The 14,087-nt window shown below is 52.1% G+C and overlaps 5 protein-coding genes across 5 annotated transcripts; 2 read left to right on the forward strand and 3 right to left on the reverse strand.

Moving 5' to 3' along the window:
- Positions 1-9: 9 nt before the first annotated feature.
- On the reverse strand, positions 10-2,232 carry M430DRAFT_55383 (hypothetical protein). The gene is made up of 2 exons (XM_024868537.1): positions 1,305-2,232; positions 10-1,236 (listed from the first exon to the last, which is right to left on the reverse strand). Exons 1-2 carry the CDS (start codon positions 1,942-1,944, stop codon positions 59-61), a joined length of 1,818 nt encoding a protein of 605 aa, XP_024725485.1. The 5' UTR covers positions 1,945-2,232; the 3' UTR covers positions 10-58.
- A 625-nt stretch (positions 2,233-2,857) lies between these two features.
- Positions 2,858-5,597, reverse strand: M430DRAFT_81003 (hypothetical protein; the record flags this gene model as incomplete). The annotated part of the gene is made up of 4 exons (XM_024869597.1): positions 2,858-3,103; positions 3,156-4,802; positions 4,833-5,454; positions 5,509-5,597. Coding segments are annotated over 4 exons (2,604 nt in total), but the record flags the coding sequence as incomplete, so codon positions are not given.
- Positions 5,598-5,794: 197 nt separating this feature from the next.
- Positions 5,795-9,592, forward strand: M430DRAFT_132006 (hypothetical protein). The gene is made up of 3 exons (XM_024862223.1): positions 5,795-6,179; positions 6,288-6,486; positions 6,543-9,592. The coding sequence occupies exons 1-3, from the start codon at positions 5,958-5,960 to the stop codon at positions 9,344-9,346; spliced, it is 3,225 nt and encodes a 1,074-aa protein (XP_024725487.1). The 5' UTR covers positions 5,795-5,957; the 3' UTR covers positions 9,347-9,592.
- M430DRAFT_32504 (hypothetical protein) lies at positions 9,324-9,583 on the forward strand. The gene has a single exon (XM_024866184.1). It carries the CDS (start codon positions 9,363-9,365, stop codon positions 9,534-9,536), a length of 174 nt encoding a protein of 57 aa, XP_024725488.1. The 5' UTR covers positions 9,324-9,362; the 3' UTR covers positions 9,537-9,583.
- Positions 9,593-9,900: 308 nt separating the features above from the next.
- Positions 9,901-13,350, reverse strand: M430DRAFT_32505 (hypothetical protein). The gene has a single exon (XM_024866185.1). The coding sequence runs from the start codon at positions 13,185-13,187 to the stop codon at positions 10,185-10,187; it is 3,003 nt and encodes a 1,000-aa protein (XP_024725489.1). The 5' UTR covers positions 13,188-13,350; the 3' UTR covers positions 9,901-10,184.
- Positions 13,351-14,087: the final 737 nt, after the last annotated feature.

The raw sequence follows: 14,087 nt of genomic DNA on the forward strand, positions 1-14,087 counted from the left end.
CTTCCCCAACCCCCATCCATCCACCCCCCCATCCATCCATCCATCCAATCCATTCATACTATCGCCTCGCCGCCTCCGCCTCCGCAATAGCCTCATCAATCCTCCTCTCCTCCTCCTCCAACCTAGCCATCTCCTCCGGCGTCATACCCGGCTCACTCAAAAACGGCGTCGTCGACAATAACGCTGCAGTTCCAGCTCCTCCCTTATATACCTGTGGTCTATGTCTCGCATCGCCATATATCATCGGCGTGTTATTATTATGAATCTCTTGATTCTCCCGATACACAGAAGTAGAATCATCCTCGCTGCGTACAGTCGAACGCGGACTCACAGGCGCGCTTATCTCGGATATTGAGGGCGCGCCTCGAGACGATGATGTTGTTCTTGTGGTGAGGATAGTGGCTGTGGTTGGCCGACGCGCGATCGGTGCTGCGGGACCGGTGTAGGGTGCGGATTGCCGGAGGTGATCGTAAGGCCCGCCGGATGAGGGACGAGTCTCGAAAACCCCGGGACTACTAGTGAGACCTGGTGTGGGTGTGGGTGTGGTGATAGGACTGGTTTTCTCGAGTGCGAGTTCGCCGCGGCTGGAGGAGTTGCGGCTTTGTGCTAGGAGCACGTCGGAGTGGGGACCGCGAGGGGTGCGGCGGCGGCGGCGGATGCAGAATAGGAGGAGGAGAGCGAGGAGCAGGAGCAGGCCGACGACACATCCGATGACGATTCCGGCGATAGGACCAGCGCCGAGTTTGGATTTGGATTTGGAGGAAGAGGATGAAGAGGAATCGCTATCGGATGGGGAGGTGGGCGTTGGGGTTACGGTCACGGTCGTCCCCGTGGGGCCGGGCGTCGTGATGGTGACCTGGCTAGGTAAGGAGGTGGTGCTCGGGGTGCTGGATGAAGGGACGCCGGAGATGGCGAGCACTTGGGTGCTCTGGGAGATGAAGAGAGGGGTCGCGGGCATGACAATAGAGCGCGCGGCGAGGAGCGCTTCTCGCGCATCGGGAGAGGCGAACCTCTGGCCCAGTATCCCTCTGGCGGCATTGTGCTGCTGGGAGGGCGCCCCCTCGACGTTGAAATCGGGACTGTAGGATTCACAGGTGAAGCTCACCGAGGGGGAGATGCTGCCAATCCCCCAACAGAAGAAGAGGTTCTCCAAGTTGTTGTAGCCCGGGACGGACTGGAAGGTCAGCGGGAAGGATTTCCAGACATTGGCTTGTTCGACAGAAGTCTGGCCGTCATCTGGGATATGTTATTCTAAATTACAAGAGGGGTGATGAGGTGGGCAAGGCTGGATGCTCCGTACTAACCTGACAATGGAACGAGCAGTACGATCCAGGTATTCGCGGTACTGATGGGATCCGAATCGGTTGCGTTCGTCTGGCACAATACCAATCCTGGCGATTGAGTAGTGTATGGTAATGTGTAATTAAAGATTGCTGGCTGATCGAGGACGATTTGCGGAGGGATCCCAAAGGGTGCGGAGAAGTAGCTGGGAGAGGGGAGCGCCGCGCTCAGAGATGTCGCGGAGGCCACAGCCGGTGAAGTAATCGACGCTGATGATAACGTCGTCGCGACTGTGGCTTGAGTCGCTGTCGTCGATCGCGCTGGGGCAGCAGATAATAACAACAATGAAAACAACAACAATAGTCGTACACTCGCAGCGGCCGCGAGGCTGAACCGCGACACAATCATGGTCGTGTAGACAGCATGGAATCGACAGCACGCAGGGCCAAAAAGAAAAAAGAACCAAGAAGCATCAAAAGAGATCGCAGCTGCTCGCCTGTGGGGAAAGACGGGATTAATACAGAGTAGGATTGTGCCAGGGAGGAGCGCGCATCGCATCGCATCGCATCGCATCGCAGGGCAGGGCATTCGACAGAATCTCACCTCACGGCGCTGCGCCTCATTCATCGGGAGGAACGCTTTGCGCTGGTCCAATGGGAACATGGTGATGATCAACCGCGGTGTGTATCAGCACGACGCAACTTTGCGGGCCGCCCAGACGATAAAGATGGTCAGATTGACATCCCAGGAGTTGGAGTTTGGAGTAGCCGGTGTTGGACATGGACTACTACCTAGGTACTGTTGGAGTCGTGGGGTCTTGGGGTCTTGAGAGACTTGGAAGTTGGACCCTTGGACCCTTGGAGAGAGAGGTTGGGAGAGGCTGAGCCCTGGGCGGAGACCAAGTTCCAACTGACCAACATGGTTCAACCCGTGTGATAATTGTTGCTGAGTTCCTTCGGGCTCTTGCTCTTTGACCAGCGTGACGATCCTTGACCGTGAGCTTTCATGGTTCGGGCTGGTTGGCCGGTTGGCGTGCGGCGACTTGCGGCACGGTACGGAGTATTACTTGGGGAGGCATGGTGGGCGTTGATAACTGTGGTTCTGTGAATTTAAGGCGGTTCAGTTACCAGACAGTAGGACCGTAGTGGTATAGTACGGCGTAGGGGACCCGGCGAAGCCTCTGGTCGAGTATCAAAAATAAACTGATCGATGCGCAATGATGAGGAGGCTGACTGAACTTCCCTGTCGTCGCTATCTTCTGCAGTGGCGGTGAGGCTGGAAATCCTTATATGTTCCCCGCCTTATATCTCAGGACTCCTCCCTCTCCTCTGTTCACCAATCATTGTATCTCGTCCAACACGAGGGGCACATCAGAGGCACAGTCCTCGATTGTTCCGGAGCACCGCACCATATATATACATTACATGCCAACGTAAATCAATTGATTCCTATCGTTACGGTTCGTCATGGGACTTTCGTGTTTTCGTCCACGCCTTCTCTCCGATACATGCTTATGCCCAAACTCCGTTGAATACAGCGTGCCTATGTACAATCCGACATTCACCACCTATGCCCCGACGGTAATCTCAGCCGTCGGATCCCTCTTGATATTCAACTCCATGAGTCCCTCTTGTTTCTCGATGACCAATCCTTTTTCGTTCGCCAAGTGCAACAAGCAAATGAAGCAATAGCTCGTGGAGATGTCGTCCATCGCCTGTTTTGGATACACCTTCTGCAGGTTCTGCATCACTGATGTGAATTTCAAACCGTCTTCCTCTCCCTGCTTTGCTTCCACTTCGGGTGTAGGCAGGCGTCCAGGTGCCTGTGGAAATTATTAGCATGCAGTAGGCATTGTGTGACTTGTAGCGACTTACGTCTTCAAGACCGGCATTCCCAATTCCTTTCCACAACTCCTCCTTCAGTCTTCGGACGTCGACCTTCTTAGCCACCCGAGCGTATTGGACATATTCTGGTCTCAGTCTTCGGCTTTGAGTGACGAGTTGTGTCCCAAACGCCCCCTCCGTATCGGTGGCTGGGCCCATACCCCCATTCAGCACGGTGCTGATTCCCGCCATGCCTCCATCACCTCTCTCCTCTGCACCGGGTGAGAAGTGATCTCGAGCATCAGCAAACTCCATGTCATCATCATCATCAACTCCTGGCATCGCCAAGCCATCATCTTGGAAGAAATTTGCGTCGTAGTCACCTTGAGGTAATGGGTCGTCGGCACCAGCCGCGTTAGGATCTTCTTTGCGTGCCCAGAAAGCCTCGTCCATTTCACCTTCAGGTGCCTCTTCGTCTCTTTGCTGGCCAAAGGCACCAGGCTTTGCTCCGAATCCGGATCGTCGACTTCCCATGCGAGCTTTGGGTTTCAGGAAAAGCCTTAGTAACTGCTTGGAGTTGAAATGCTTGTCATCAGGGAGTAGATTCCTCGTCTTTGACTTCCAGTCTTTTTTGGGAAGAGAGATAACCGTGTTTGATGCGGCCGGTGTGTAAATAGTCTCCGCGAGGCTTGCACTCAAGGGCGATGTAAAATCGATCTCAAAGGGTTCCTTCTCCTTTCGTGGTTTTGCTGCTGAAGCTGGTTTGTTGACGTCTTTGATTTTTCGAATCCGCCAGTGCTCGGGACCTGCCCAGTTCTTCTGCAATGCTTCATCAAAGTAACTCAATATATCATCGTGCCCAACCTGATTCTTTCCTCCGCGATCCATTGATATGACATACTCGCCGGTCTCGGGATCGAAAGCACCCGCCCCCATACCTTCGCCGTCTTCGCCATCTCCACCTCCCATCCCGTCGTTATCATATCCAGCATCATGAACGCGCATTCGGGTTTCGATTGCGGCATCACGTGCCCAGGCTTCACCTCCTTCTCCAAATCCGGCGTCCGCAGGAATCTCAAAATTTCCAAGCAAACCATCATCGTCATCTTCAAAACCGGCTGGATTGTCATCGTCGAGAAAGATGCCAGATTTATCACCTACAACCCCCAGCTCGGGTGATTTATCCTTCTCCTGTCGCCAGTCTTCTGGGGCCTTCAAGAAAGGGATATCCATTGAGCCAGACGGATCACCCAGGTCAAAGTTCTTCAAGGATGGGCAGATATCTTGTTCCTCCAATCGGTCAAGGTTGGGGAAGAACCTGGCACCAAGAGCTCCGACATCAATTTCAACATCTTCCTCTTCGTCTTCGGGCTCCTTTACGGTTGTGTCCGCCATAGAATCAGGCTCTACTTCTTCTTCTTCCTCTTCCTCTTCTCGGACCTTGTCGTTTTTTCGTCTGGTTGCTTGCCCTTCTCCCGATGCATCACCGGCATCATCACTACTGTCGAAAACAATGCGACCCTGCGAGTCTATGGCCAGATGATTTAACAGAAGCCCTTTAGCTCCTCCCTCATCAAAATCTGCCGAGGCTTTCTTGAACAAGGGATCTACAGAGAACTCGAGTTCAAATTTCTTGAGCTGTAAGGCTGAAAAAGAGGATGCTAATGTTGCTTCGGAAGACCTTTGGGCCTGGGCATCCTTTTAGTCTCTAGAACCATCATGACGGACAACATACGAGGAACCGGCTATACATACCCTCTTCTTAGGTTTCTTCCTAACAACTCCATCTTCATCCTCTACCTCTTCTTCACTCTCTTCCCCGTCCTCATTCTCATCCCGTTTCTTTTTGTTGTTTCCGCTGTCCGCAAGACCACTTAGGAGCTTTCCAGTTTCCGTGGCCACGCTGTCAACCCTGCTCGTGTAAATCTTGACACACCCGTCCAGGGTACAACTAGCCTTCTGGAAATTGACACCGTCACCCTCCTTCAGCAATGACATGTCGTGAAAATAGTCGATGAGGGCAAAATTCCACGAGTTGGTAGCATTGATCTTGTTGTCTGTAGCCATCTTCATCCATTCCTCGAAATTGGCAAGTATCGGTACTCGTTTCATGGGCGTGACCGCACTTCCTCCAACCATGAGCACTCCTCCGTCGAGATCATTCTCCTTTCCGGGCGCTCGTCGCGGTGTTTTTGGGTTCGAAGATGGTGAGCCGCCCGCTTGCTCAAGGCTTGTGTGCCTTCGCATTGGCGATGCGGCAGCTTTGATTTGGTTCATCTGAATATCGTGAAGAGCTTGTCGGGATTGCAGCCTCTTCGCCTTCTCTTGCACATCGTCGTTTAAAGGGATTCTAAGTGACGGTTGTTAGCATCTTGCATACCTAGAGCTACGTTCAGTTGCTCACTTCACGGGCGACTTGAAAGGAGAGGCGGCGATGGAACCAGGTGCGGCCCTGCTATTGCTGGGGCGTGGCGCCTGGGCAACTCGAGGCATGGCCGTGACGTTGAGGGATGGAGTTCGGAGAGAGCGTCGTTTTCGTTTCGAATAGTGCGACGCGATGTAAACAGAGCGGACAAAGCAGGGATAAACAACGCAGCAACGCGCCACGTGACCCCTTATCTTATCCGGACGCGCGGCTCCGCAGTCTGGGCAGGCTGGGCGAGCGTCATCCAGAGACTCGAACCTGTGAAAGCAGGTCCTCGTCCAATACGACTGGATACTTAATCCGCAACATGCCAAACCCTCCTCTGGCATCATCTTTCCCCCTGATATGATCCATCTCCGGTCGGGTCGGGCTTCCTCGACACCCACGAATATCGCATTGCCACGCTAGATCATGCCAGGAAGGAGAACATGCGCCAAACAACCTCGAAGGCGGTGTCGAATCGCGGCGCAAGGTTCAGGTCTTCTTTCCGCGCATTCTATGTCGCCGTCCTCTTGATATCGTCCTTTGCTGTCATCAGCTTCCTGGCGGATCAGGGTGCTAGATATCGCTATGGGGTTCAGTCCCGGGGCAACGACAGGCGGTCGTTGAAGAACCCGGGTGGCACGCAACTCTTGGAGACGGACGAGGAGGTGCGAACGCACCCAGTTCCTTAAAGCACATACTACCTACCCATCATCACTGTCACATCCATCAGATGTTAATGATTGACTATGCGCTGATTAGCTCTTCTCTTTTAGTGCCGTCGCGTCCACAATGCCGAAGATCAATGTGCCTTCATACGTGCCAATTGCGCTGACGAGGAAGCCGGCCTGTTCTCCTATCTGCAATTATATTATTGTGCTCTGGGGAATGCGCAACCTTTGGCATTTATTATTCTCACGTTATGGCTTGCCCTCCTCTTTACAACCATCGGCATTGCGGCGAGCGATTTCTTCTGTACGTATGATTGTTAACGTGTAGGCTTTGCGACTTCCTGCCTAACATTTCTATAGGCATAAATCTCTCTGCGATTGCGTCGTTACTTGGCATGAGCGAGAGCATGGCAGGTGTAACGTTGTTGGCGTTTGGAAATGGAAGTCCCGATGTTTTCTCGACTTTTGCGGCAATGAATTCCCACAGCGGCAGTTTAGCTGTTGGAGAATTGATTGGTGCCGCCGGATTCATAACTGCTGTCGTTGCAGGATCAATGGCATTAGTAAGGGAATTCAAAGTTGGAAAGAAGACCTTCGTTAGGGATGTTGGATTCTTCATTGTTGCAGCAAGCTTTACCATGATGATTTTGGCTGACGGGGCTTTACACCTTTGGGAATGCTGCGTAATGATTGGATTCTACATTTTTTATGTGGTACTAGTAGTTCTATGGCACTGGTACCTTAGTCGGCGCCGGAGACGTCGTGAGAGGGAGGCGGCTGCTCGCGGCCAGTATCTAGCTATGACAAACGAGGAGCTGGAGGTTGCAGAAGAAGACCGCGGTGACGAAGAACCGCCTACTGGGGGGAGACGCTATAGAGACTCAGAAGATTCAGGTGCACTGGAGCGCGGGTCGAGCCCTGCGTATGTTCCAACGGGAGAGGATGAAAGCGATGAAGACCGCGATGAAGGAGTTCATCTCGCCACCGAGATGGCTACCAGTATGCGGGTTGCAAAACCAAAGGCCAGTCGCAGGAACACGATAACTCCAATCCGCCCCAGTCTTGTAGGGGCGCTTGAATTTCGATCAGTTCTCTCTTCATTGCAGAGGTCTCGAGGCTCCTCGAACGTCAGACCAATCCACCTTCGACGATATTCGGATGATCCTACCGCTGCTGGCAGCCAGTACTATGGACCAGGATACGAAGGAGAGCCATATTCGGACAATGCTTCTAGTGTTATCGTTACATCTACGACGGACTCTCAGGCGGGTCTATCTACAGCTGGAGCTTCGGCAAGAGCCAGGGCGGTGTCCATGAATGATGTTGATAGCCGTAAGCCATTGAACCACGACACGTTCAACGGGGCTGAAGTACCGGATATAGACCTTATTGCCCCAACACCTAAATATCCACAGCACTTGGATGTGCCAGGTGATGGTCCTGGCCCTCGCGCGACTACACCCACTGGTCCTGCACCCCTATCACCGACGCTGTCTGTTACCCCTCCGCCGTCTACCGGTGGCACATCAAGGGATTCCAGTCCTATGCCATCACACCGACGAAGCCGTGAATCTACTCTCGCTCCACCGGTGACTGGTTTCCCTGGTGCACGACACCTCCGAGTGGACTTTTCCGGCGAACACGGCAAGACAATGGTGGAGTCTCCAGAGCAGTCCCCAAGAACGGTGCTTAGACCTAAGACTAAGCCACGGCCCACGCTTCAGATACCTACCTCTTCATCAAGGGACAGTTCCAGGAGCCCTATAGTATCTCCGATTATACAATTCCCCGCGTACACCGATTCGCCCTTACCATTGTCCAGCCGGAGCTCGAAACCTCCAAGCATTGTATTGCCTGATTCAACACTACCTGTACCCCACGACTCACTGTATAGTGGCCATCCTCCTGAATATCAAGAAAGGCCAGGGACTTGGTCAAATTACTGTTTCGTCCCGAATCCGCAGATCTTGGCTTCTACGTTGTTCCCCACGCTTTGCACCTGGCGCGATAAGTCTATATGGGATAAGTTTGTCAGCGTCATATCAGCACCGAGCATTTTCCTTCTGGCAATAACACTTCCTGTCGTGGAATCCGAATCTCAAGATGAAGGGGAAAAAGAGGAGGCGGTAGAAGCTTCTCTGACCAGGCCTAGGAGTGGTACTGCGCCGTTGTTAATACCGGACACCCCTTCCCTTGAACGAGAGGAGCCCGAATGGATCCGTTACCGACACTCAACTCTATCCCAAGAGCATCCTCCTCTTTCCCCATCACAACTGAGGGACTTCAGTATGCATAGCACCGCCGCTGTGGCAGTCTCTACCGAGAATCTTCACCATCACCCACATCCCATCCCGGTGCTTAAGCGGAATTCAATAGACCATTCTGAATCCCATCCCAGCGAGCCAACTGCGGGCCCACCAAGAGATTGGAACCCTTGGCTCGTCGCCGTCCAAATCTTCACGGCCCCGTTATTCGTTGTGGTGATAGTCTGGGCCAACACCGAACAAGACCCACGCTTCCTCGTAAAACTAGTCTTCTACTCTCTTCTAGGATCTCTAATGGCATTTGCGCTTCTACTCTTCACGACCACACCTTCCAAACCGCCCAAGTACCGCTTCCTTCTCTGCTTCGTCGGCTTCGTCGTCTCCATCTCCTGGATCTCGACGATCGCCAATGAAGTCGTCGGCGTCCTCAAAGCCTTCGGCGTCATCCTCGGCATCTCCGACGCCATTCTCGGCCTCACCATCTTCGCAGTCGGGAACTCCCTCGGCGACCTCGTTGCCGACATCACCGTAGCCCGCCTCGGATACCCCGTGATGGCGCTCTCCGCCTGCTTCGGCGGGCCCATGCTCAACATCCTCCTCGGCATCGGCGTGAGCGGCCTCTACATGACCATCAAGGAAGCGAACCAAACCCACGCCAAGCATCCGGGGAAGGCCATCAAATACAAACCCTACGAGATCAAAGTCAGCGGCACGCTGCTAGTAAGCGCCATCACGCTCCTGGTCACGCTCGTCGGTCTCTTGATCGCAGTGCCTCTGAACAAATGGATCATGAGCCGCAGGATAGGCTGGGGCCTGATCATGCTGTGGAGTATAGGCACGATAATCAACCTCGCGGTAGAGGTTAGTGGTGTGTGGGGTGAAGCGGCGTTGTTATTATAGGTGTGCTTGCTCAAAAATGCTTGATGACCCGGACGATGATTCTATTTTATTCATATTGGATATAATGTTAAATATTATTTTTGGCGTTGGAATAACAAACAGAACGGGAGGTTTCGAAATGGGGGCGAAAAAAGGAGAGAAGATGATGTCCCGAAGAAACGAATTAAAGGATTGGATTGAATATGCATAATAGCCTGCATCTCAAAAAACCCCTTCGGCCCATTACGAACCATTTTGACTTGGGGGAAATGAAATTAATATCACTAAACAGAGCATAGTTGGTATTCACGCACGAGATCATCATCACATCAGACGGTGTTCGGTATTCGCAAGTTTCAATTCAACCCACAGGGGTATCTTCTTCATCCTTGATTAATAGTGTAACTAACTATCATACACAGAGACAGCATGCATGGTAGGGTATTCTACCATACCATTACCATACCATTACCATCTCTCTCTCTCTCTCTCTCTTCGTCGTTCCTAATAGACTCTCTTTCTTTCCCCTTGCCCTTGCCGATCGATCCTTTCGTGCCCGCACGCGCAAATACCCTATTTACACAAAGAACCCACACGCTATTTACACCTTTCTCCGTTGGCCAAAATAGTTTTTGACAATAAAATAATCGTACCTCTGCGAGATGAAACCGAAGAGTTAAAGAGTTCGAAAAAGAAGAAAAGAAGAGTTGTCGCTCAAATGCAAGCCAGCCAACCCAGTCATGATGGATATAAAAAACGCAACGCCGAGGCTACCTTGGTCAAGAATCCAATGACCCGCTAACATAGAGGGTCTGAGCTGTGAAATATAAGAAGGCCATGGGGAGATCATATGCTTGCTTCATGGCCGCCAAGGTTTCCTCTCTCGCCCCCTGCTGTCCGTGCTTGTCTGGCTACTTCCTCTTCTCATCGCACTCGCAGCACCTGCTATAGCTTGAGGGCTCTCTCGGCCATTCACGCCCGACTCCCGTCTTCCTCTTGCCAGAGGCAGTAAACTAACACGCCTATTGACAGCCATAGACGACGCGGACCTGGTGGTAGGTCCCGATGGCGAACTGCTCAGGGTAGTCGGGTCGCTAGACTGGGGTTGTAGTGACGACCGACGATTGACAGAGGAGAGAGCAGACATAGAAGACTGCGTTGACAGGTGACGTGGCCGTGCAGCTGAGGAAGAGCTGGGGACATCTCGTTGTGCTTGCGAACCAGGATTAGGGGTGCGGTCGCGGAATGCAAGGCGAGATGTCGAAGTGCGGGAAGGGGTTTTTTCGGCGATGGTAGAAGTAGTGTTGCCACTTCTTGGAGGCGATCTAAGTGGTATCTTGGACTCGCGGGATGAGGTGCCAGAGTTGTTGGAATGTATAAGAGAAAGGCGGTTTCGGTGAGGAGTTGGTGTATTGAGGCTGGGAGGCTTATAACTATGGCTTGAATTTAAATCATTGGTATTGACGCTAGAATTCCATCGTGGCCTAGTGTCCAAGCTGTCTGATGCCGAGATTCGTGATAATCGCTTGCTTGCTGGCGCCATTGCGTCCTGCTTTGATGCACTGTACATCGACATTCTGGATGTGAGAACTTTCTGACCCAAGCCTGCTGGAGCGCTAACATTTCGATTCCGGTCGGGTCGAGGCAGGCTGCTTTGCTTGCTTGGTCGTAATTTGCGGTTGCTCACTGGAGTCAAGGGATCGAGCTCCCTACTGACTCCGGTCATAACAATAGAGGATGCTGGGGAGCTTCCTGGAGTATCGTTCAGGCTTCCAACTGTGGATCGATCGATCGAGAGCATGCTCGAGATAGAGTCTCTCAGCCCTTGATCTGCCTGAATCTCTTCGAGGCTTGCATCAATATCACTCATCTGCGCCTTCATAGCTTCCCACCTGCGTTGCAAATCAGAATAAAGCCGTAAGATCTCGCCGTTCACAGTCAGACGATCCTTCACCCCATTGTCAATGATAGATAAGACTCGCTCAATGGCCGGCCCATAATGCACTTTCTTGGCTTCGTAGCTCTCCGTCCTCTTGGCCATATTAGCAGGATTGTTGAGGTAGTCTCCGTTATCAATTGACTCCTTGAGCTTGGTAATACTGCGATCAACCGACTCATACATCTTCTGTGCTTGTCGTCCAGCACCCCGGAAAACCAGAACCCAGCGATCTTCACCCAGCTCCCTTCGAAGAGTGTCCGCATCCTTCTCGAGGTCCTTCCATTTCTTCTCAAGCCCAGCTCGTCTTGTCTCGAGTTCCTCACAGGCTGTAGGAAATATTTTCTCCGCTCTAGCATGAAACGTAGACAACCTCATGGGTAAAAAATCCAGGGATGCTCTCAGTGGCTGCATCCTCGCAAACAAAGCCAAGAGACTTGAGTCATCCTGAGCTATTGTGGGAGCTTGAGGGGAGTTTGGAGTGAGAGGAAAGGAAGCACGAATACTGAGCCCAGTATTGGCTTGGATTCGGGTCTTGGAAGGAGGGGTCTCGTCGACAATATTCTCAAGCTCCTTGATATCAAATCCGTCGCCGCCTGTTTCTGTCATTAATGATTTGTGTCGTTTCTCCTCCATTTCGAAAACCAATCGGACCAGGACGTCCATTTCATCACCTATATCTCCCAATACGGTATTCCACAACTCTTCCCATTCCATAGCGATCTCGACCGAGTTCTTGACTCCTCTGAGGGTCTTTCGTATCTTCTCCCATTCGGAAAGAATGTTCTCTACCTGGAGAACAACTTGTTTGAGATCTTCTGCCGGGACGCTCGATATATCTTGACGGCTTTGCAGTGACTCAATAGCTGAGACGTAGACCTTGATCAACTCCTCGAACTTAGTGATAGCAGTGTCCACTTCTCCCAGTCCTTCCCTTCCACCAGCCGCAGCCCACTCAACATCATCTTCTCCATCCAAACCAGCAATGACCTCAAACGCCTTTGAGATCCAACTCCGAATCTGTTCTGCGGCTCCCATTAATGCCCTCGCGGCAGCTTTCGATGTCGGTATCTCAGAAACTTTTGTGGAGAGTAGTTCAGCATCTGGAAGCTGTAAGGAGGTCAACTGTGCAAGCTGATCTGCAAAGGACGCTCGCGAGAGTGTGTAGACTGAACCTGCACGCTGAAGACCGAAGGGGTTGAAATATGAGGAGACGTCGCCTGTGAACTCGCCCGGGCTGTCCTTTGATATTGGGGTTGGAGGTGTGTCATAGTCGACTGGTGGGGTCTCTCTCTCGATGTGTGCTTGTTTTGTGTCGGACATGGCCTTGGTACCATTTCCATTTGTGTGATCTGGCAGCCTGTACTTCTGCGCGTCCATTTCTATTTGCTCAGTATGTGTGGCCATGGCCGTATCGCCGGAGCTCGTAATTGAAAATGTTCGACGTGTTCCGCCTTCAAAAACGCGCGAGTCGCCAGCTGTGAATTTGTTGTTACCGTCACCAGTGACCTGCGGAGTGAGATGGCCGCTGGTACTGCCGCTCCAAGCGCGACCGCGAGGTATTATCGTGGAACTTGCAGAAGTCGCTCGATGATTATAATCAAGTTGTCGAATCTGATCCTCAGGTATGCGGCCTATCCGATCTGCTGAGGGTGATGTTGAGGCTGAAGGTGAAGGACTGGTCGAATCCCTGCCAAAGCCCAATGCCTTGAGGCGAGCAGCCAGGCCGGGTGAAGGCTTGCGCGGTGCGCGCGGCTTCTGTGGTTCGTGGCGATGTGATGCAGGGTTTAGATCAGGGACTCGATCTGGACGAGGGAGGTCTTTAGGGTCGTCGGAGTTTGGTGTGTATTCAGAAAGGGGTCGGGGTCTCAAAAGCGTGGTTGAGTGTGAGCGAGACAGAAGATGAACATCGGGGAACGCGGGCATCGGGGAGGATTGCGCGCAGCGTCTATGGATAATGGAGAATGGGGGCGCGCCTGTTCATGGAGGACTTGACAGTTTGATGACGGGAGAGAGTTGACAACAGAGGGATAGGGAGACAGAGGACAAGGCGAGGATCACGACGGTTACGATGATGTGTATGTGAAGTACAGGTACGTTTAAGGTTCGATGGCTGCCAAGTGGCTTTTGTTCTACGGTGAGGCAGACAGACGTGGGATATTATATTATATATCCTGTATATCCTGTATGAGCGCGTATTGACGCGTATATGTACCTAATTAGGTGTATATTTACACCTGAGTGTGGGGCAAACAGGGGCAATAGGGGTAATCACACGTTATATATACGCAGACCAGAAACTTCCAGGTTGACATCCCGAGTATATATACCTCCACTGTCTGTACCTTGCCTTCATATGCATGCTGCATACATGTAGGTAGGTACACACCCAAGCATCTATACATCTATTGACCTCTCTATCGTTTTATATGTAGGGTATCCAGCATTATACGTCTGCACTGCCGCCACGAAAACAATCTAGACGACTAACCCTCGTCCCGACGCGTTCCTGGGGCGGTGCGCGCCCTGACAGCGGAGTGCCATAACCCCTAAGACGTTGGCGGTGAGACGATGCTCGCCTAAGATTTCCGTTTTCCAAGAACCGTTTAAACAGAGTTGAACTAAGAATCGGCTTGATTACAACGTGGTTGATTCTCTGTGAGCTGTTCTAAGTGAGAGGATAATCAAGTTGGTTTATCAAAATAATATATAATCATGCCGCTTTTCCACTCATCTTACATATCTACCTAGTCATCTTCCTGTTGAGTACCTATTTCATTTGCCGTAGGAGTCAGGAACTAAGGCCTTCTCTTGGAGATGGATGTC

This window comes from Amorphotheca resinae (assembly GCF_003019875.1).
Source record: "Amorphotheca resinae ATCC 22711 unplaced genomic scaffold M430scaffold_1, whole genome shotgun sequence".
Classification (NCBI taxonomy): Eukaryota; Fungi; Ascomycota; class Leotiomycetes; order Helotiales; family Amorphothecaceae; genus Amorphotheca; species Amorphotheca resinae.